The 22,978-nt window shown below is 61.9% G+C and overlaps 1 protein-coding gene across 2 annotated transcripts in view; it reads left to right on the top strand.

Annotated features, from left to right (window-relative positions):
• Positions 1-1,736: 1,736 nt before the first annotated feature.
• The window catches only part of CBFA2T3 (CBFA2/RUNX1 partner transcriptional co-repressor 3), a 94,386-nt gene continuing 73,144 nt past the window's right edge, over positions 1,737-22,978 (top strand). The window contains exon 1 of one of the 2 annotated variants that reach the window (XM_023637502.2): positions 1,737-2,279. In XM_023637502.2, the coding sequence (XP_023493270.1) occupies positions 2,192-2,279 (88 nt within the window). In that variant the 5' untranslated portion in view covers positions 1,737-2,191. The remainder of the gene's footprint in view (positions 2,280-22,978) is intronic. The other variant, XM_014738362.3, reaches the window with a different exon arrangement.

The raw sequence follows: 22,978 nt of genomic DNA, 5'->3' as shown, positions 1-22,978 counted from the left end.
AACTGCCCTGCCCTGGGGAAGCAGGCCTCAGGCCAGTGCCCCCAAATTGGCCAGCAAGGGGCCAAGCAGGCCCCACCCCCCACTCATGGGCAGCTATCTTCTCTTTCCAACCCAACCCCTGTCGGCCCCGCTGGTTAGAGAACCAGGCAGGACACGAGGCCCCCTCACGAAAGTGGAAGTTTCCTGTCTGTGGGGGCTGCTCCACAGGTGCAAGTGGCCCGGACATCTGCCTGGCGTGGGAGTGGGGGCTGTCCCCCTAGGCTGCGTCCTGCCGCCTTCACAGGGGACCTGGGCCTCCCCAAGACCCTCCCACTTCCCGGCTCTGAGGTGCCCTTGGAAAACAACAACAAGAGCTTTGACGAGAATACTAATACTGGCGGTCGGAGTCACAGCTGCATGGCTGCGTGCTGACCACGTGGCAGGCCACACTCGCTCAGCGTTAGTGCAGCCACCCCTCCCAGACACAGTCTGGGACCTGGGGCCACCGCGATTACTGCGTCACGCCGAGGAGGAAACGGGCCAGTGCGGGGTGGCCAGGTTGACCCCAGGACCTTGCATCCCACCCTCAGTCAGAGCACAGGAGGCAAGGAGGGGCCATGAGGACAAGGGTGATGCCCAGGGGCCAGCCCCTGCCAGGAACAAACACAGCCTACTTCAGAGTGACACAGGCTCGTTCCTGCAGTGACTCTAGAAGGATGTTGTGATGGGGTGTCCTCTGGGGAAAGACACCAGGAGACACGGGGTAGGAGTTGGGGGTCCTGCTATTTCCCGCCCGCCCTTCTGCACTGCCTGGATTGTTCACCGTGTGAGGCATTCCCTAAAAATTCCGCTCGATTCAATCAAAGTAGCAGAGAAGCCTGTGTGTCCACCCCGGGTCTGCCAGTCGCACACCGCTGGCCTGCGTGAGATACCGTGCCAGCAGCCGTGGTTGGGTCCCAGGGAGCTGACCGCCGGGTCATGGGGGGTACAGGGCACGCAGGCTCCTTCATGGGGCCACGCCTCGCCTGCCATCTGCCCACAGTTGTTGTGCCTTTAGTAAGTGCTTCATCCGGGCCTGGGATGTGTCTCGCCTCCTCTGCCAGGTGCCCCATGGGGAGGGGACCCTAGGATACCCCCTAGGGCCTGAGTGGTCACAGAGGCCTCTGACACGGTTTCTGGAATCCCTCAGGCAGGGGAGCAGCCCCAACCCCGAGGAGCCAAATTCTATCCGTGGGCTCAAATCGGCCACTGTCCTCACAAAGCCTCTGTCAGGGCGCAGGGAACAGGTCTCCAGGAGCCCCATCCAGGAGGCCGTGACCCCCAGAGCCCTGAAGGAGCCAAGCACAGAGTAGCCAGCGGGTGATGCTTCCAGGGGGGCCAGAGCCAGGGACCCCAAGCAGCAGCCGGGGGGGCCTGAGGGGTCAGGCCTGGCCAGACCACCGGACCAGGACCGGCCAGGACTCACCCCGAGATCTGGCCCAAGGGCATAGCTGAGGCCCCCTGATGGTTGACCCTGGGAAGGGGGCTCTGGGGGAAGTCTGGCCGAGGGCAGGAGAGGGAGGAGACCCCAGGCCATCTCAGGCTGAAGGAAGGGCCAGCCCTGGGGGACACAGGCGGGTGGGGCATGTGGGACGGAGGGCTCTGCCAGGATGGACACTGTCCCCAGCCAAGGTCAAGGAAACACACCCAAGGCCAGGCCGTCAGGGCTCGGGGTGGGTGGGGTGTCAGAGCCAGGCGGGAGGAGGAAGTTGTTGGACAGTCAGACCGGAATGGCCGCGAGGAAGGCAGGGCAGGGCCGGGCCCAGATGGTTCCTGTGGAGGAAGCAGCGGGCACAGCTGCACGCCTGCTTCCCGGCCCGGCCGCACTATCTTGGTGACACAGCTGGCCGCCTCGCCTGCAGGCTGCGGGGAGACCTCCCCTACAGCGGCCTCCCCAAGCCCGCCCCGTCACATGAGCCCCTGCGGCCCCCCGCCCCTTCCCCAGGCCGCAGGCAGCGGCTGCTAGAAGGCCCCGAGCGGCCTGGGGGACGGAGGCCTCCGGCTCTGAGGAGCCCAGGCTGGCCGCAGCCCCGCGTCTTCCCTCCAGGCCCCACGAGGTCAGGCGGGGCACTCACAGCCACGCTTGGGCTCCGGCCCCACGTTGGCCACTGGAGGGCGGCCAGCCTCACGCCCAGCGTAGGATTTTCCATCTCCTGGATCCACCTCCAGCTCCATGTCCCGGGCATCTCCTGAGCTGGAGAGCGGGCCCCTGGCCTCCACCAGCTGCTCGGCGCCCCGGGGTCCCAGGAAGGGCGGCCCAGGTAAGGGGATGGGGGGCAGGGGCGGGAAGACAGCCGGAGCAGGTGGCCGGAGTGTGACATCTCCAAGCTGCCGCCGCCCGGCTCTGTTGACAGCGAGCGCCCGCCGTGTTGACTCACCTCGAACGGCAACAGGCCTCCCCACAGGGCACGGACCCACACAGCTGGGGCAGGTGGCCCGGGAGGACCCGGCAGGTGCCAGGCCAGGCGTGCAGGCCCCACCCAGAGGCAGATGTTGGAGGTGGGGGCTGCCCAGTCCTGTCCAGGAGGGGGTGGGCTCTGTCCTCCTCGATGGGCAGGGTCCTAGGAGCCAGTGAGGAAGGTGGTGTGCAGACAGGTGGGGGCCTCGCACAGAGCCCTCCTCCTGGGAGGCCCTAAGACTTGGAGGTCGGATGAGGAAACTGAGGCCAGAGGGGAAAGGGCCTGGCCGAGGGCCCTGGGAGTGACTGAGGGTGTGGGACTCAACCCCAGCCGCCTGCCGAGGAGCCATCCCAGCCAGGGCTCCTGTGCGAGGGCCAGTGCCAGACGGAAGTGGGGACGCGGAGGGCAGGGCCCCTCGCCCCCTGTGGGCGCTGGCTCGGGGAGGGGGCCCCTGTGGATCTCCTGATCCCCCGACCCCAGCTGCAGAGCCCCTGGGGCCTTACAGGGCCTTGTCCCAGGGCATGGGGGCTGGCCGAGCCTCGAGCTCCCCAGCCCACGGCCACGTGGCCACACTCCAGGCAGGCTTGGGGACCTCCCAGGGTTCATGGTCTCCTCTACTGCTGCAGTCACCTCCAGGGGCCACACGGCCCCTGAGCCCATACCCAGCACCCCAGCCCAGGCCAGCCCTGCCCCTCTGCAGAGGGACCACTGCCCCTGAGTAGTGCCCACCCACTGCTGTCCTGGCCTGAGGACCAGCCCCCGACACGGGGTTCTGTTGTCATCAGACACTTTCAAACCTGGAGCGCCCGGCATACAGGCGCCCGACTTCACACGCGGTGACGAGCGTGTTTTTGGCTTCTCCCAAGTGCGCGTGATTCAGGGGAGGGGCCGGTTGCCAGCACTAGGATGTGGTCACCCGGATCCCGTCCCTGCTCCAGGACCCGTCTGGCTCCTTGTGGCACAACTCAGCTGCCCCCTCCTTTCCTGGGATGGCCCCGCCTGACCCCACTGTCCTGGAACCAGCTGCCAGGTTCTGCCACCCGCCACTGTGCCCTTGCACCAGCCCTCCCTGACCTGGGCCTCCGTTTCCTCATGTGGCAAACCCGTCCTGTCCTCCTGCTCCCTGATGGAGTATAGGAGCGGCTTCCCAAAGGCTGGGGAGGGTGGGAAGGGGCAGGTGCGGGGGTGTGAGAGCTGCTGGCTACTGTTTTGTTTGGATGGGGGTGTCCACCGTGGAAGGAGTTTGAGGCCAGGAGGTGGCAATGACCCCCTACTGTGCTTGCAAGTCACCTGCGTGTTGGTCAGGCTGCAGATTCCTGGAACAGATGGTCTAGGTGGACCTCTGACACAGGGTCCCAACCACTGGTTCATTGGCCCCATGGTCACCATACATCCCAATAGGGCGCTGCTTGCCTGGGGGGCTTCTCTGGGAGGAGGGAAAGCAGGGGGCGTTGGCTCATGTGTTGGGCTGGGGCCTACGTGGATGCAGGGGTACCAGTTTTGGGACACTCTGGCTTTTGGGAGCCCCCATCCTGTCTTTTTGAAATCACCTGGCCCCATGGGACAGCCATGGGACATCCTGCTCCCCAGGGCCCCCCCAGGGGGACAAATGCTTGGGCCCACAAGGCCAGAAGTCACCAGCAGGGCAAGCAGCAGGCGGGGCCGTGCTGGAGGGAGCCCTCGGGGCCCGGGGTCCAAGTGTGGACAGGCCGGCGGGCAGCAGCTCCACCGCAGCTTCCCCAGAGTCCATGAACACCTTTGAGACCCCAAAACGTGTTAAGTGGCTCTAAATTACAAAGCGAGCAGCAAGTGAGAGCTTTCAAAGCTGAAGCCCAAGATCCTCTCATTAGGGAGCCAGCGTGGGTGAACACGGCTGCGGCCGCCCTGCTGCTCAGAGGGAGGCCGGCAGGCGGGGGCTTCCGGGCCCAGGGTGTGGAGGACGAGGCCTTCGCCCCTCTGATGGTTGGCCCCCCTGCAGAGTGCCTGGCAGCCTTGAGCAGCCTGGCCCCTCCCTGGCGCGTCCCCCTCGGCAGGCCTGGACTCTCAGCAGCCCCGCGGTGGCAGAGGGTCTGGGCCCAGTCAGGACCCACAGCGTGGAGCGGGGAAGCCAGACTGCGACTGCGTAGCACAGAAGGAACAGCCCATTTAGAGGAGAGTTTGCTGTACTCGGATTTATTAGGCGCCTATGGCATGCACTAGGAGCTCAGATTTATTAGGTGCCTACGGCATGCACTAGGAGCTCAGATTTATTAGGCCTACGTCATGCACTAGGAGCTGTGCAGGTACCAAGGGACTTGTCCCAACAAGCCTGCTTTCCAGATGAGGAGACTGGAGGTCACAGGTACTGGGCCCCCAGGAATGAGAGGTGGGAACCAGGGTGCACAGCAGAGGGTGCCGGGACGGAGGCACTGAATCTGCTCACGGATTTAGCCTGAAGCACAGGACGCTGGGGAACAATGTACTGTGACCACCCTGGGGGAGAGACCCAGTCGGGTCTGTTCGGTGAGAGGGATGGCATGGGGTCCAGGTGGCAGAGTTCAGCTTAAGCACGACCAGGGAGGTAGTGAGTGTCCCCGAGCCGGAGGAGTGCAAGCAAAGACAGGCAGGATGTCAGGGGCGTTGGGATGTGGAGGGCGCCATCTGTGAGGAAGCCTGGAGCTGGCCAGAGCCCAGCCTTGGGCCACCTGGTCCAGGGGAGCGGGGTTCAGAGGCCACCACTGTCCCCAATGCCTGGGCTCCTCCTCCCACGCACCCTCCCCCCATCCTCGCCCTCCTGCCTCCAGCTGCCCCCCACCGCAGGCTCTTCCCCTGGAGCGCCCTGGAGCGCCCCCCCTCCCCGTGACAAATGGCCACAAACAGCTGACTTAAGGCAGCAGAAATCCGTTCCCCCAGCTCGGGTGCTCAGAGTCCAAAACCCCGGCGTGGCAGGGCCGCGCGCCCTCTGGAGCTCCAGGGCAGAGTCCTTCCTGCCTTGTCCAGGCTCGGCGGCCCCAGGTGTCCCTGGCAGAGATGCAGTCCCACATCACCGCATCTCTGCCCCCGCCTTCACGCCGCCCTCTTCTCTGTGTCTCTGTGTCTCTCCTCTTCTTATGAGGACAGCTCTCATTGGATTTAGGGCCACCTCAATCCAAGTGACCGGAGCTCCAACCACCCCGCCCGCATCCCGGGCAGCAGGCCACGGGGGAAGGGGCCCAGAGCCCACACAGCACCCTTCTCTCACCACCCACGGCCGGGGCTGGGGCACGCGGCCTCCAGCTGCAGCGGGGCCGGGCACCTCAGGGGAGTGGCTCTCGGGAGCCCGCGTGGGCTTGGCCCGACCCCAACGCCCCACTTTTCATGCAGCCACAGCCCCTGGCCGGGCTGTCAGGGCCTGTCGGGAGATGCTCAGTGTGGATGCTGGAGGATGCACACAGGGAGGCCGGGGTCTGGGGTGGGCATGCGCGTGAGAGGATGTCCCCGCCGTGCACGTGAGGACAGAGCCCCTAGTAACCGTCTGGCCTGTGACCCTCCACCCGCTACCCGCGTTTGTGTGCAAAGTACCATCAGCACCGCGTTATGTGATTCATCTGTATCGTCGCCCTGTGAGGTATGGCCCCCATCCCTGCTCTGTGCACGCCCTGCAGGGGCATCTCCACTCGCTCAGGCCTGACACACACCCGCGTTGACAGACCTGCCTTCCACCTCCTGTTCCCCCTCTTGTTGACCATGCAGTGCTGGGGATCCTGTGTCAGGATTGAGGCTCAGGGCCTGACAAGCCCCACGTGCTGCTGTGACTGTCATCACAGAAGAACATACTGAGGTTCAGAGGGGCACACAGCAGACAAGAGCAGAGGTGCAACTGAACCCAGCTCTGCTGACCCTGCAGGAGGGATGCAGCAGCAGGTGGGCGTGGGGGTCATTTAGGGCCCCAGACCCCCTGCCAGACCAGTCGGTCCTGGAAGGAAACCAGCAGCACAACAGTGGGCGGAGGGGGGGGGGGGGGACATAAAGGTCAGACAGAGCAGCAGGGAGGGCAAGGAAGTCTGGGGGCTGAGCCCCCTTGGCCTGAGGGTGGAGAGGGGCGGAAGGGAAGGAGCTGAGAGAGGCTCCAGGACAGGCCGTGGAGTGGGGGCTGTGGCCATCGGGGAATTGGAAAGCCCTCAGGCGAGTGCGTGTCTGGGCAAACAGCCACCTCCCTCTCCCCTACACTGCCTGAGGCCGCCTGGCAGGGTCCCTGGGGCCAGCCTCCAGGGCACAGGGCAGAGGAGCAGGGCGCAGCCCGAGTCCTCACGCACAGCCCCTGTCCCCTGCGTCCTCGTGTCAGGACCTAGAGGGGCCTGTGGAGGGAGGACTCCACTCCACCCCAGACCCTGGGACAAGTGGGACTCCCTTCCTCCCCCAGTAAACGTGCAGAGTTCTTCCCCTGAGACCGGCAGCTTCTGCTGGACCTCTCCCGTTCCTTCCCCATGCCATCCCCAGCCCTCAGGCCTGTGGGGCAAGCCTCCTGAGGCTGGCAGCAAGAGGACACTGGTCACCCATGTCCTCCTCATCCATCAGACAGCAAACCCGAGCCTGGGAAGACAGAGCCGCAGGGCAGGGAGACGCCCAGGGGACAGGGTGCAATCCAGTCCAGCTTCCTGGAGGAAGTGGTCCCGCGGGGGCAGCTGGAGGAGGCAAAGATGACTTTCACTTCTCGAGGCATCTTGACTGAGAAGAAAGGCACCCGCGTTAGCCTGCCTCAGCTGGCCCGGCTGCGCACAAGGGGTTTTCTCAGACTTTCGCTTCCGTGACTACACTTGACCAGGCAGGCACAGCCGGGAAGAGCAGCCCTGGGAGAGGCCCGAGGGGCTACGACTGGGCCAAGACTCTCCGTCCAGGGCTCCTTCCCAGAGATGTCCGCTCCAGACGGGGCCTCAGCTGCCCCTCACCGACGGAGAGGACAGGGCTAGGGCAGCCGTGGGAGGAGAGAGGCGGGGCCTCTCGGAGCGCTCCCCATACCCTCTCCCCTCTGACAGAACTCCAGGCCAGTGAGTGCCCCTGGGCTCCGGTTGATTGTCATTGTAGTGGAGCCAGAGGTCAGACAGCCGTGGGCATGCGCATTCCACCTGCATAGCCAGGGTGGCGGGCAGAGACCCTGGGGCAAGCGGCTGCCTGGAGACATGTGGTGACCCTCAGACAGCTGCCTAGGACGGAGGTGGGCGTCAGTGGGGACCCCAGCCAGGAGGCTTCCGGGGGGACAGATGCTTCTCGTGGTGCTTTGTCACTATGTCGTCTGCAAGAGTGAGCCGACAGAAAGTGAGGTCAGATAGTGTCCTGCCTGCACATACCCCCAGGGGCTTCTCCCCTCTCTGCCTGCCTCCTGCCCTCCCTCTCTTTCCTCTCCAGCCCCCTGGCCACTGGCTGCTCCACAAACACCCCAGGGCCTTTGCATATGCTGTTCCCTCTTCTGAACTCCTTCCCAGGTACCTGCACAGCTCCCTCCTCACCTCCTTCAAGTCTGCTCAGGTCACCTTCTCAGCCATGCCCCCCGCCCCCACTTCCTCCCCCGACAGCCAATCTTCCTTTCCCACTGCATTTCTCTCCTTCCATTTATTATTCCATCTGACAAACTGGGTGTTTCCCGAGTTTTCGTATTCATTTATCATCTGTCTCCCCGATGGTGCAGGGGTGCCGGATCTGCCGTCTGCTCACTGTGGTGCTCTCCACGCCCAGAACAGCACCTGCTCGCAGTGGCACTCAGCAGGTGATGTCAGCGAATGCACCCACGTCCAGACCAGACGACCTCCCGCAGTGGATCTCTGCTGAGGCCACCGCAGGGACTAGGGGAGCGTCTGCATTGGTCTCCAGATTCTAGAGCGTCATCACAGCCACTGCCAGACAGGAGCCGAGGCCCCAAGACAGGGGTTGACGAGCCTGGGGTCACACAGCAAGCTGGGCCAGGGCCCAGCGTTGCACCTGGGTGTTGGCCCTTGGGCCTAGGGTCTGGACTATGCCAGTTGGCCCTGTGCCGGACTCCAGGACCCAAGAGTAAGGGCTCGGAGACTGACCTGGAGGGACCTGTGCTCCCAGTGGGGAGCCCCATGATGGGCTTTTGGGGGGGTTGGGCAGCCAAGCATCCTGGAGATGGTGGGATCTACACAGGTCCTGGGGCACCTCAGCCCAACATGGGCTCTGGGGTCAGTCACCAAGTGACCCTGGGCAGGGCCCTTCCCAAACTCCTCCCCAAGGTGGCCAGCAGGTGTTCTGGGTCAGAGGTCAGCTAAGGGCCTCTCCAGAAGAGGTATGGCCTCAGCCAAGGGGGATGCTCCTGGCTCCCACCAACCCCCCTCAGCTTGTCCTAGCAAGGTCAAGCCCTCCTGGATTTAGGGGTCAGCCTGGGGCCTGGAGCTGAGGCCGAGGGCACCTGGGTGGCTGCAGTCAAACCTCCCGAGAGTGTGTCCACACGGGCCTCAGCTTCCTCCTGGGCAGTGAGGACAGGGATACAGCGGCCCCTGACAGCCCCTCCTAGCCAAGGACATCCTGCAGGAGCCGGGGTCCCTTGCCCTGAAGCCCGAGGCGTCTCGGCGTGGACGGTGCCAGGCAGCAGGCACACAGGCCACCTGCCTTCCCATCTTCTCTCATCGTGTCCTCCACAGAGGGACACGGGACCCAGAGAGGGGAAGAGACCCCCAAGGCCACACAGCACGTCCATTCAGGCTGCTGTCACAGAACACCCTAGACAGGGGGGCGTGTGAAGAGCAGGCACTGAGTCCCCAGAGCGGGCAGGCTGGAAGTCCAGGTCAGAGGGAGACCTGGGGAGGGCTTCCTGGCCCACAGCCGCTGGCTCCTGTGCCCTAACCAGCATTCCAGGGGGACCCAGGGAAGGGGCGGGACAGGGACTGCGCAGGGCACGCTGGCTGGTGAAGGGACAGATAGCTCCCCCATGAGGATGGAAATCAGAGAGACCAAGAAACCTGCCAGGGTCATACAGCAAGTCACAGCAGGCCTGGGGCCTCCCTGTCTGCTGAGTGCCCTCCCTGGGAGAAATGCAGCCCAGGTGGGACCTTCTGCACCCACTGCTCCACATGTGGACACTGCACTGAGCAGTGCACAGCCTGGGCAGGACCCTCAAGCCCGTGGTGGGGTCTGCCTGCTCCGCACCCACGGCAGGCGCTGCCGGACGCCATGCAGCTGACACCTGGGTCAAGTGATGCTGGCAGAGCTGCCTGCCCAGCCCAGGGTGCTCGGGGTGAAGCCCCCTCTGCCGGCAGTGGCTTTTAAACCTTTTGTAAAGGGGGTCGACCCTGCCCCAGTTGAACACCACTGGCCATGGAAGCATATGTGGGTTCTGGGCACCCGGTCTGTGCAGCTGAGGGTTCCATAGGGTGTAGGCCTCTGGGTGCGGCTCTCGCTCTCACAGGGGCAGGTGCAGACGGGGGCCCCTCCCTGAGAGGGAGCAGCCTTGGGCCACCCACCCGTGTGGCGCTCACGGCCTCGAGGGAACATGTGGAGAGGGTGCAGGTGAGCAGGCAGGTCAGACGGCAAAGAATGGGGCTCACCATAACCGCCCCAAAGCCGGGGTGCCAGCGCTCGCCCTCGTGACATAGCCAGTGTCCGCGGTGCCCTCGGTCCAGGCAGAAGAGGGACTCCCAGGGTCTGGCCTGCCCTCTGGCTGTGCCCCCTCGCTGGGCCCACAGAGCTTCAGGAACACTGCAGAGGAGAGACGCCCACCTTGGGGCAAGAGGGACGGAGAGGGTGGCGGAGGCCACTCCGAGGGCCTGGCTTTTCGGCTTTTGCTCTGGGCAGCGGGTTGGACCCAGCGGCGAGGGCAGCTGAGCCCGAGGGGCTGGGCTGGAAACAGCTCCGTCACTCGCCCAGCACCCCACAGGCCGCTCCTCGCCTGTGCCGTGGGCATGACAGGCAGCCCTGGAGAGGCCCGGGGTCCAGCCAGCCTGTCACCCCTTCCCCCGGCAAAGGCCGGGCGGCTGAAAGGGAGCGGTGGAGAAGGAAGCGGGACCGGCCCGCCCTGCGGCTCCCGGTGCTTCCTCCTTCCCTCCCAAGTGGTGCATTTTGAGTGTGTGGAAAGCCCCGACTTCACAGACCCCAGGAGGGGGAGTGGAGCAGGAGGCAGGAGAAGGGGGGCAGGAGGGACTCTGCACACTGCCCCGCCCGGCTCCGCCCTCACTCGGCTGCAGGCCCTTAGGACCCCAGCCCAGCCGTGTCAGTGTCTGTGTGGGGCTCAGGCTTCCTCAGAGCAGGTCCCCTCCACCACACGCAGGGCGGGGCACCGGGGCTTGCTCATGGCTGCCTCTGTTACTCAAAGGAAAGACCTGAAGCTCCCCAGCCCCGCTCGGTGCAGACCCCAACACCCGGACCCTGCAGCTCAGAGTCTGAGCTCAGAGAGGTTGCAGTTTGCCCAAGGGGGCCCAGGGCCATGCCCCCAGGACACTGCCATCACCGTGAGCCCCATTGCTGGCCGCACACCTGCTCCTTCCAGGCAGCACCTCAGCCACAAGACCACGAGGCTTCCTCCCCTGGGGGCCCCGGGGGGCCCTGACTCCTGTCTTCTCTCTGCTTGTTTCCCAGGAGCCCTCAGTGGAGGGTGTTGCCTTGACGTTCCCACAGCCCTGGACAGGTGGACAGACAGACAGATGTCAGAGCCCCTCCGCCACCACAGCATTTTCTAGACCAAGGGCTGGGACCGCACGTCCTAAAGCAGGTGATAGGCAGGTGACAAAAAACGCAAGTCAGAACCCATGTGGCTCCCCTGTTCACGGCCCCCAGGGTATCACCCCCCCCCCCCCCCGACACGTCCTCCGAGGCCCAGGAGACAGCCCAGGGGCTGAGCTTGGCCTGGCCCCTCAGCCGGGGCTTCCTCGTCTGCAGCACCAGGGGCCGTCCCCACCTGGGGGCTCTCCAGGTCAGGCTGTCACCCGGAGCTGCAGGGCAGAGAGCGCAGCTGGCGTGAGGGGAGACAGAAGCAGGCGGCTTCCTGTCAGAAACTGAAACTGCCAGGTGCTTCCCTCCTCCCGCGGTGACCCAGAGACAGCTGGACCCGCCGCCATGCAGCCCCACCCTCCGTGCTGTCCCCAGGCGGGGCGCGCAGTCCCCTGTCAGGCAAACACCCGCGGTCCACCGGCTCCGCTTCTCGCATCTCACCACGAGTCCTCAGAAGCCCCATGTGCCACCTGTGAATGGACCGGGGTGACCCCTGCCCCTGGGGCGGACAAGTGTGGTGGCCTCGTAGCTCTGCCACCTACTGGGGCTGCTGGTCCAACCTGCGCCACTAGCATGGGATTTCAAAGTGCAAAAACAGGATGCAAAATACCTTAGTAATTTTTAACTTGAATGCGTGTGAAAAACATAACATTTCAGATCAGCTTTAAGGGAACGTGGTAGTGAAGCCAATACCACTTGTCTCTTCTGACTCCTCTGCTCTGGCTGCCAGGACATGAGACATTTCACATGCGGCTCATGTCCAGCTCCTACTGGACGGGCTGCTCTGCGTCCACGGGACCCAGGAGACAGGAGGGGCAGGTCTAACCCGTCGCCGGCGGCCGGGGTCTCACGTGCTCTCTGCTTGCCTCATCCCCTTCTGTCTGTGGCCAGTCTTTAATTTAAATGATGAAACAATTCGCACACACGAGAAAAGCCCCATCACAGGGCACAGACAGAGTGAGCATGTGCACCCTTATTTCAGAGCCTGCTCCCTCCCTGCCTTCTTCTTCCTAAAACGAATTATTACAGTCAGTGCCCCCACTCCCAGGGGCTGCCCCACCCTGAGGCGGCGACATTTGATCGGGAGATGTCTAAAGCCAGCCTGCTGGATCAGGACCCAGCTCCCTGCCCCCAGTCCCCAATTCCTCCGTAAATGGGGACAATAACACGCCCCCGCACAGAGACCACCCAAGGACTATTTTCACTGTGTGCTGTTTCTGGACACACAGTGCCCTGTGTTCTAAATTGTTGCGCTTGCCATGTGCTCTTTCGCAACATTCTATCTTCTCTCCACCTTGTCCACGTACAGGCATCAGTGCAGGAGGCTCCTTCTTGCTGTCTCTGTGACCCCAAGAGCCCAGACAGGGCCAGAGGAGGGAGCAAGGAGGAGGAGACCTCCTTGCTCCTGGTGAGAAAGGCCTTTCGTGCAGCTGGTGCCCAGCGATGGTGTGGGTGTCTCTGTGGGTCAGCAGCGCCCCTGACTCCTGGAGGAGCTCCCCACTCATGGAGGCTGGTGCCGGCAGAGAGATGGGGGCAGGGTGCGCTGGGTGCCTGGGCATTTCTGCTGGCCCACCACTGAACGTGGGGGCCTCGGCCAATCTAAGCCCAGTCCTTTCTGGATGTGGGCTCACTGGGGAGGCCGGGGGAAGCCCTGAGGGGAAGTCCAGCTGCAATAAGCCGGCGGGAGAGAGGTCAAGGACCCCCGGGGTATACCTGCGCCCCTCTGGACGCACAAGCCTCAGGAGGCCTGTGCTGGGAGGCCCTGGTGTCGTGGGGGGCCAGTGAGAAGCGTGGCCTTCAGAGCATGAGGCCTCCACATCAGTGGGGAAACCCCACTCCACTGCAGGAAGCCAGACACGGGGTTCCTAGTGGCCAGGAGGCGGTCTGGGCCCCCATGACACTGCAAGGAAGAGGTGGCTGGGGGGCCTTCTGAGTCTGCCATTTGATGGTTGAGCCCCTGGCTGCCTCCCACGACTCAGCTCACGGCAGAGGAGGGTCAGGAGTCTGGGCCGTGGAGCAAACACCCCATCTGTCCCTTGACGAGGTCGGGAATGTGTGACGGAGCCGTGCCTCGCGCTGGGGCCCGACATGTCCTCCTGGTGGCCCAGACCCGGCTGCAGAGAGTGGGATGGGACAGAACTTCTGCCTCCTTGTTTGGCGCACTGAGGCCGGTTGGGGGTGGAGGGGGGGGCGCCTGATGGGACCCCACAGGGGTCCTGGGACAGTGGTGACATAATAAACGGTTACGAGCTGCCGAGCTCTCCAGGAAGGGCTTTCCCTGCAGTCTAGGGCGAGGGGGTGTGGCAGCGTCCCTACTTTGCTCCCGGCCCCAAGATGGCACAGCCAAGATGGCACAGCGGTACCTGTCACGCCCAGACACCAGGGCCCATTCTCAAAGCCATTCATTCAGGGGATTTTAATTTATTTTTGCTTGTGTGCTCCCGGAAACGTTTTTGGAAAAGCAGCCCCTTTAAGGTGATATTTCCTACAAAATGGTTCACCCAGCTCAGTCATGCCCGACCCTTGGGCTGCTTCTCTCTTGGCAGATAACAGTGGCCCTGTGGCCACTAGAGAACTTTGTGAAGGTGCCGGTTAGCTACGCCCCACACCTGGCGGCAGGGTCACGAGAAGGGCGGGCCTTAGCTCTCCCCAGCCCCGTGCAGACTCACGTGAGGCCTGCATCAGCGAATAGAACAGAGGGCACATCTGTTCACAAACTCTGCCCTCAGGCGCCCAGACTACTGGGCGTGAAACACGACAACATGGCAGAGGCAGGACTCGCGTCCTCTGGGGGGCTTGGGCTGCGAACACCCTTCTAAACCAATGGCTGACGCAGGACCCTTGGCAATGGTGCCAACGGGCCAGTTCTCAACATCTAAACATTACTGTCTAAAGTCACAAAGGTCGTGTTGTCCAGCATGTTGTATATTTTATACTGTACACGTGCTTGGGACCTCCTTTCATGAAAACCTTGAAGCTGCAGATGTAGCATACTCGATTAGTGGAAATGTTGCCACAAAACCAAATTAGCAGGATGTTCTTCCCTGGAAACCAATCCAGCCAGCTGATGTTTGTCAGTTTTTAATTCATTATGTTATTAAATGACCCGACTGTCTCACTTTGGAATTCCAATTCTGATATAAATGGATGGATGGATGGATTGATGGTGGGTGGATGGATGGATGGATGGTGGATGATGGATGGATGGATGGATGGATGGTGGATGGATCGATGGATGGTGGATGGGTGGATGGATGGATGGATGGATGGTGGATGGATGGTGGATGGATGGTGGATGGATGGATGGTGGATGGATGGATGGATGGTGGATAGATGGATGGATGGATGGATGGATGGATGGATGGATGGTGGATGGATGGATGGATGGTGGATGGGTGGATGGTGGATGGGTGGATGGTGGATGGGTGGATGGTGGATGGATGGTGGATGGATGGTGGATGGATGGATGGTGGATGGATGGATGGATGGTGGATAGATGGATGGATGGATGGATGGATGGTGGATGGATGGATGGTGGATGGGTGGATGGTGGATGGATGGATGGTGGATGGGTGGATGGTGGATAGATGGTGGATGGATGGTGGATGGATGGTGGATGGATGGATGGTGGATAGATGGATGGATGGATGGATGGATGGTGGATGGATGGATGGATGGTGGATAGATGGATGGATGGATGGATGGATGGATGGATGGTGGATGGTGGATGGATGGATGGTGGATGGATGGATGGTGGATGGGTGGATGGTGGATGGATGGTGGATGGATGGATGGTGGATGGATGGTGGATAGATGGATGGATGGATGGATGGATGGATGGTGGATGGATGGATGGTGGATGGATGGATGGTGGATGGATGGATGGATGGATGGTGGATAGATGGATGGATGGATGGATGGTGGATGGATGGATGGTGGATGGATGGTGGATGTATGGTGGATGGATGGATGGATGGTGGATAGATGGATGGATGGATGGATGGTGGATGGATGGATGGATGGATGGATGATGGATGGATGGTGGATGGATGGATGGATGGTGGATAGATGGATGGATGGATGGATGGTGGATGGATGATGGATGGATGGATGGTGGATGGATGGGTGGATGGTGGATAGATGGATGGATGGATGGATGGTGGATGGATGGTGGATGGATGGGTGGACGGTGGATAGATGGATGGATGGATGGATGGATGGTGGATGGATGGATGGTGGATAGATGGATGGATGGATGGATGGATGGATGGTGGATGGATGGTGGATGGATGGATGGTGGATAGGTGGATGGTCGATGGTCGATGGTGGATGGGTGGATGGTGGATGGTCGATGGTGGATGGATGGATGGTGGATGGATGGATGGTGGATGGTCGATGGTGGATGGTCGATGGTAGATGGATGGATGGTGGATGGATGGATGGATGGATGGTGGATGGTCGATGGTGGATGGATGGATGGTGGATGGATGGATGGTGGATGGGTGGATGGTGGATGGGTAGATGGTGGATGTGTGGATGGATGGATGGTGGATGGATGGATAGATGGTGGATGGATGGTGGATGGTGAATGGGTGGGTGGATGGATGGATGATGGATGGTGGATGGTGGATTCATGAGTGGTGGATGGACAAGTAGAAAAGAAAACAGAAAGACAGGCAGGAAAGAAACTTCAAAAAGTTAAAAACATAATTCTTAAATTAACAAACACCAGGCACAGTCAAAGACATGTCTCCCCCATCGATGAGAGAACCAGCAGGACGGCAAAGGCGATTCAAGGGAGGACATGGGCACTTCTTGATCCCACGAGGAAGGATCACCACACTAAGACCGTCAGTAAAGCGCAATCTTTTCTACAAATTTGCAGTTTGTCCATTTCCTGCAAACTAACTCCTAGCTTGGCAGAGTCTGGGACCCAATCAGTGTAAATAGTCAATGAAGACACGTCCGGGGACCGCTGACCCGTGGCAGCCTGGCTGACACCAAGAGGACGCGAGGCCATGCTTTTGCCTCTTTGCACATTTGAGACAGCGGTTTCCTAACGGGCAGGGAGGGAGACCTGGGCCTTGCTGAGCTGTTACCCCTGAGGCAGAGCACCGTGGCTGGAGGACAGGCGTGAGGTGTGAGTGACAGAAGGAAGACCAGGAGAGGCGAGGTGAGAAGGAGGACAAGGAGGACGGGCAGACCACAGGCCTGAGTTTTGGCCAGAACAATCTGGAAGTTGAAGACCTGCCTGGGAAGTCTCGAGTACACGCCCATTTTGAAGACCCCATTTGGAGACCAAGAGCCTGCTGCGCGGGGGCCAGGCTCGGGGCAGGAAGTCCTCTCTGGCCACTGGAAGACAGACCTGCTTCTTTCTGAGGAGGGGCCAGCTGCCCCCCATCCACAGCGTGGCCTCACGCTCAGGGGGAGAGGAGCCCCGCGACCTCTGTGGCTGCGCTGGAGGCCGTGCTCGTCGGGGCCTCCAGTCTGCCTGGTCATGTCACTGCCTGGACAGCCTGGCTCAGACCAGGGGCTCCAGAAACATCAGCTGCAAGAGAATCTGGGAGAAGGTTGAGCTGGCAGAAGCTCGATGCCTTTAAAAGGTCCCCCTGACACGTGCCACAGCGTGGATGGACCCTGAGAAATTAGGCAAAGTGAGAGACCCAGGCACAAAGGCCACACATGTTGTGTGATTCCATTTACACGATGCCCAGAGCGGGCAGATCCATGGAGACAGAGAGCAGACGAGCGCCTGGCCGGGCTGGGGGCCAGCGACAGGCAGTGAGCGCCGACAGGGGTGGGGGGGGATGGGGCTCACCCTGGGGGCGATGAGGAAGTCCTGAGAGTAGGGAGAGGTGCTGGTCGCATGACAGTGTGAATGTCCTTACTGCCACTGAATTGTTCCTTTCAAAATGGTTAAAATGGTAAAATTGGAGTTAGTGTATTTTATCACTTAAAAAAATCTTAATTTCCTTTAAAAAAAAAAAAAAAAGGAAAGCATGCAAGATAAGCACTTAATCCAGGCCTCAGGGCTCCCACTGACATGTCCAACCACATCCCCCCTCGCTCCAGGGTGCTTGTGTCACATCCCCTCCTGGGGCTGGGGCCACGTTCCCTCCCTCCCCCTGGGCCTGCACCCCTTCCCTGGGCTCCCCCAGATTTGCTGTGGGAGGAGTCGGGCCCCCCAGGGCCCCTCCAGCCAGGCGCTTACCTGCCCCGCCTCCCCTCCCTTATCTCCCCCTCTACAGACTGGGGCGTCTGCCTGTGCACGTGGCTCCATCCTCCCCGAGGCTCCTGCCTGCGATGCGGTGTGCGCCCCTGGTGCACCTCTGGGGGGCCGAAGCAAGATGTTCTGCACACAGAAGTCAGGCAGGGAAACGGCCCCTCTGACCCCTGGGGTGCGGGGTGCCAGGGTGCGCCCCACTGTTACACCAGGCTTCTGGGGATGTATGTGCCACCAGCATCAAAGGGGTCACTGAGTGTGGGGATGCTCCATGGGGCTCACCAAGTACTGCCCTCCAGAACGGGCTTCCCCAGAACCTGGACACCTGCTTCCGTCCTTTCAAGGGGACCTTTGGGCACTGGTCTGCCAACTGGCCCAGGCTGCAGCTCCCCCTCCAGTGGCCTGGGCGCCTGCACCCTCTTCCAGGGCTGGTGGCAGGAGTGGCTGATCAACCACAGAGCCTCTGTGCTGAGCATGAGTGAGGCCTCGGCATCCTGCACAACACGGTGCTCCAGAGGGCTGGGCAGATGGAACGAGGGGCATTCACCTGGGAGTCCTGGGGATCCATGGAGAAGAGCCGTCCCCCCAGTCCATTGATGATTCATCCTCTGCCAAATGCAGTTAAAATGTCGCAGAGGGTCTGGGGCCAGCCCAGTGGCATAGTGGCTGAGTTCACATGCTCCATTTTGGGGGCCCGGGGTTCATGGGTTCAGATCCTGGGCAGGGACCTAGACGCTGCTCAACAAACCATGCTGAGGCAGCATCCCACATACAAAATAGAGGAAGATTGGCACCAATGTTAGCTCAGGGCCAATCTGCCTCACCAAAAAATGAGTTGTGGAGGGTGAAACTGCTGTGGAAGATTGCACCACCCACTTACTACAAGCGAGTCGTGGGGCTTTTATGAGTCTCCTTTGCACACCCTTATGGCAGGTTTAAGAAGGCACTAGCGACATAAGAACAGGATGAAAACAAGGGCGGCCCCAGAGCGCAGGGGACAGAGCCTGCACCCCACCACTGGCTCACCACGAGACCTTGGACAAGTCTGTAAGCTCCCTGGGTGCCATTACTTCACCTGTGAATAAGGTTGCAGTTAAAGGCAAATTTCGATAAACAATATTTTAGTATAAATATGTCCCAAATATTGCCTGGACCTACTTAACTGAAAAATCACTCACTGTTTATCTGAAGCTCAAGTTTTATTGGACATCCTGTATTTTTGTTTCCTAAATTTGGCAGCCCTATCCATGAAGGATTTGAACCCTGAATCCCATAGGATTGCATTCAGCTGCAAATAGCCGTATAAACAGAATTTGCTTGTTTTTGTCCAGATAATAAAAGCCCAGAGGCAAGTGGTTTGGGCTGGTGCAGCAATGATGACATCTGGGACCCAGGCTTTTTTGCTCTTTCTGTCCACCCTCCTCTTGTGGCTTCCTAGCTGCAAAGCGGCTGCAACACCTCCAGGCATTACATCTTCCTTCCAAGAAGGAAGAAAGAGGAAGAGAGAAGGTGCAGAGGACAAAAACTGGGCCAGTGCCTTTGTATAAGGATGCTGGTGGGGCCATGAATGCCATGAGGATGGGGTGCTCGCTCTGCTCACCTTCCGTCCCCAGCCCTGGATGGTGCTGGCACTGACTCAGGGGGTCGAGCAGATGAGCACATGCAGGCCCGGCTGGAGGGGGGCTCAGAGAGGAATCCACTGTGCTGGACTCTCCAGCTGCTCCAGGCCTCAGACCCCCAACCTGAGAAACGGGAGTCCTCTCTCTGCACCGTCGGGCTCTTCCACACACAGCGCCTGCTGCCCAGGACGCTGAGAACCCGGCGAGAACTCTTTCCTCCTCCACCGCCAGCCCTGCCGGCTTCACCCCAACCCCTGAAATAAAACTTCTCCTTCCCCTGCACGAGGGGTTCCCCATTCGAGGCGACCACACGGGCCTCCACTTCTCCCCGGAGTTTCGAGTCTGAGGGTTATTTTCGGTCTCCTGGCCCACACGGCCCGCCTGGAGCCTTCCTCGGGCGCAGGCCCTGTGGCTGTGGTTTCTGGGCCTCCGCCGGCCCGTCCTCCTGAGTGCCCTGGGTGACGCCCTGCTGCACCTGGCCCACCACTCCAGGACTCCCCCAGGGCCCCGTCCCCCTGTGCTGGGGGCGCCGCCTCACGCCTGGAGCATGGGGAGCGCGTGCAGCTCAGCAGGTGCTTCAGCGTGGGGTCCTCGCTGATGTTACAACAGCGTCCTGCGGGAACCCACATGGCACGGGGTGCACCTGTCTGACGGCACACGGCAGCCCTTCTCAGCACATTCACAGAGCTGTGCAGCACCGTCACCACCAACGCGAGAATGTTTTCGTCTCCCCTGAAGGAAGCACCGTGCCCCTGGCAGCGGCCCTCCCCTCCCAGCCCTGGCGGCACCGAGCTGCTGCCCGTCTCTGTGGGTTAGCCTGTTCTGGGCATTTCCCACAAACGGGATCACGTGGCACTCGGCCGTTGCGCCTGGCTTCTCTCCCTGAGCATCGTGTTTTCAAGCTCCGTCCGCGTGGCACGCGTGTAGTGCTTCACTCCTTCTGCCTGAACTGTATTCCCTCCTGTGGATGGGCCATGTTTTGAGTTAACTTTGCTCAGCTGGGCAAGTGTGACAGCCTGAGTGTGACCCAGACCCACACCTCCGAGCTGTGCATCTCTGTCGAGTCACTGGCCCGTCTGGGCCTTGGCTTGCTAGCCGCACAACCCATTGTTATGAACATGAGAACAGCCACGCGGGACTCGGGGATGGCTCAGCGCAGGGCGCGGGTGAAGCGCCCTTCACGGGTGGGAGGTGACGTGTGGGTGCTGGCTGTCGCCTCGCCATCCCCCTCCCTGGGCTGCGTGAGAGGCGACGGGCACCGGGCTCTGATCCAGTTTGCGCTCCGTGCTCAGAGCTCTCGTCCCGGTCGCCTTCCAGCCCCAGTGGCGAGTATTCGAGTGCGCTGCCAGCTGGGGACACAGCCTGAGAGGCCGCGGGGTCAGGCCAGGCCTCAGGGGGAGGTGTTTGGGAGCGGACGATTCTGACCAGGAGTCCCCCAGGAGCAGGCTGGGGTCCGCACTCCTGACCTTTAGAACATTCTGGAGCACCTGGGGAGAGCGGAGATTCCTGGCTCCCTCCCGAGGTTCGTCCTCAGCGGGTCTGGCCCTGGGCTCAGTTGGGGCTCCGTCTTGGAGAGAGGATGACAAATGCCCAGAGGGGCTCCCAGTGACCAGGCATTTGGGCTGAGCCGTGGGCTCTGATTCGTGTTCCACGTTTACGGTGCCCGGCTGGAGAGCCGTGATGAACGAGAGGGGAGACCCCGCGGGGCGAAGGGGACAGCGCGAACGAGGTGACTGCCTGCGGAGGCTCAGGGTCTTCCCGTCTGTGCCCTGGATGGCAGTAGGACGAGCTTCAGGGTCTGACTGTGTCTGGGGGCAGCAGGGACAACCCCAGGGGAAGGGTGGGAGCTCGCTCTGTCCAGGGGGCCAGGAGGCTGGGTGGAGACCCCCGCCCTCCCCATCAGGGGATGAGCTGACCTCCCCCGTTGCTGGGAGCTTGGCTTTTGCCGGATTTTCCCAGGACGAGGGTTGTCACAAAACCAGCCCGGTCTCCGTGGTCACCCTTCCTGGCACATGAGAACCAAGGCGCTGACCCCACTGTTTCCACCACTGCAGCCCGAGGTCCTGCTTGGCCTCCGGGGGCTGGGTCCAGGCCTGGAAGAGCTGCGGGAGCCCAGGTTGCAGTCCTCTTGGCCATACGGTGGTCGTCCCAGAACCCCTCCCTGAATTCCCTCAGGACTGTGTCTTGTGCTGGCCGGGCCTGGGTCAGGAGCCAGGGAGCTGTGGCTGAGGGGCCAGGGCACACGGTGAACCTTGGCTGGGGGTCCTGGCGATAGGTGGGCCCCATTGCAGTCGGTGGCATGTGTGGGAGGGAGGTGACCACACTCAGGTGTGTCTGAGGTGCGTTACCAACAAGAAGAGGAAGGAAGGGGACGGCTTGGCTGGGAAGAGGAGAAGGAGCCTTCAGGGCATGAGAAGCTTCCCAAAGTTCTTGGAGTGGCTTTGGGGTGTGGGGAGGGTGGGGGTGGAGGTTGTTCCAGATCACCTGGGCAGAAGTGGAGCCAGCATGTTTGGACGGGCCTCTCGGTGCAGCTGATCGCCGGTTCCCGCAGGCGGGCAGCCCCCTCGTCTTGCCCCCGCTCCGCTGCACAGCAGAGGAAAACTTCTCCTCCCCGCCCCCAACATCTGATCCCAGGAAGGTTCCGGGTGCTGCTGACCAGCCCTGGGGGCCAGAGCGATGGTGTGTCCAAGTGGCCCTGTCTGGTCAGGGGCCCACTCTGTGGCCAGAGGGCAGGCCTGTTTCCAGCAGAAGGAGGGCACCGTGCAGGCTGGGTGGCCCCAGACTCCCAGGGGCCGGGCACACGTGTGTGACGCACAGGGAGGCTGAGGCTGGCAGAGGGCTCTGAAGGCCAAGAGTGAGGGTGGAGCCAGTGCCCTTGAGGGAAACACCGAGACTTCACGCTGTTAAGATTCAGGGACGTAGTCACAGCAAGACAAACCCAAACGTTCATTTTCCCAGGAGTAAATTGTGACTTCAATAGGCAGAAATCACAGCCGGCAGGCGCCCAACAGAAATGAAAGGCGCTCTGCCATCCCGCCGTCTCACGCAGCCCAAGAACAGAGACGCCTCATCCAGTTCACACTGACCCGCTCCCCCAGCCTCCCCTGTGCCGTCCCTGCCAGGAGCCCCACGCTGTGTCCAGATCCCGGCACTCCAGCCCTCCCGCCATAACCAGAGCCGCACGCTGAGGGCGGGAGGCCTTGCCATTTCTAGAATTCAGCTGGACCAGCGTCTCAGGGCAGGGTCCTCTCTGAGAGGACAGCGTGCCCTGGACTAGGTCCTCAGCGCTCAAGTGGTCCATTCATCCTCCAGCCGGCGTGGGCCCCACACTGCTCAGGCTGGACCAGGACCGCAAGGCAGAAACGGGGGTCGACAGCTCCTGCGCTGGGAGCCCTTTGTCTGCAGGGAGCAGCACTTCGGGGGCGTAACCCAGCCAGCGTCTCTTACACAGGAGTGGGTGCGGCTGACTTTGGGGGACCCGAGCGCTCACTTCTGGTTTTTTCTGCCACCCTTTGCCTTTCCGGTGCCCGGGCAGGGGAGGGGCAGGGGGCTCCCGCCGTCCATAGTGGCCTCTTCTGGCAAGAAGACAGCCCTCCCCTGGCCCCATAGCAGATCCGGCTCCCATGTGCGTCCAACCTCGCGGCTGCTCACAGGGCCAGCTGTGCGGGCAGGTGGACAGCGGGGAGCAGACTGGCCCCCTCAGACCTTTTGCTGTTCCCCTGAGCTTGTCGGGGCCTCCTGGCAAGGACAGGTCACTCGGAGTCCTACCCCCTTCGAGCCCCTACAGTGACCGCCTCAGAACTGACAGACACAGGGACCTGGTGGGGGAGCCCTTGCCTGGACGTGGTGCCTCCCCCCGCCGGGGCCCCGTCTCCCCAGTTGTGACATCAGTTCACTGAAGACGGGCCCTCGACCCTCCCTCCCACGGAGCCAGGCCAGCAAGGGGCAGGGCGTTTCCCCCCCATGCCTGCTGCTGGGGGTCAGGGACCGAGGTCACACTGTGGACACCGGGGGTGCAGGGAGCCCAGAGGAGGGGGTGACCA

Source organism: Equus caballus, chromosome 3, assembly GCF_041296265.1.
Source record: "Equus caballus isolate H_3958 breed thoroughbred chromosome 3, TB-T2T, whole genome shotgun sequence".
Taxonomy (NCBI): Eukaryota; Metazoa; Chordata; class Mammalia; order Perissodactyla; family Equidae; genus Equus; species Equus caballus.
Note: the sequence above shows the minus strand (reverse complement) of the source record. Positions and strands in the feature narration are given on the sequence as shown.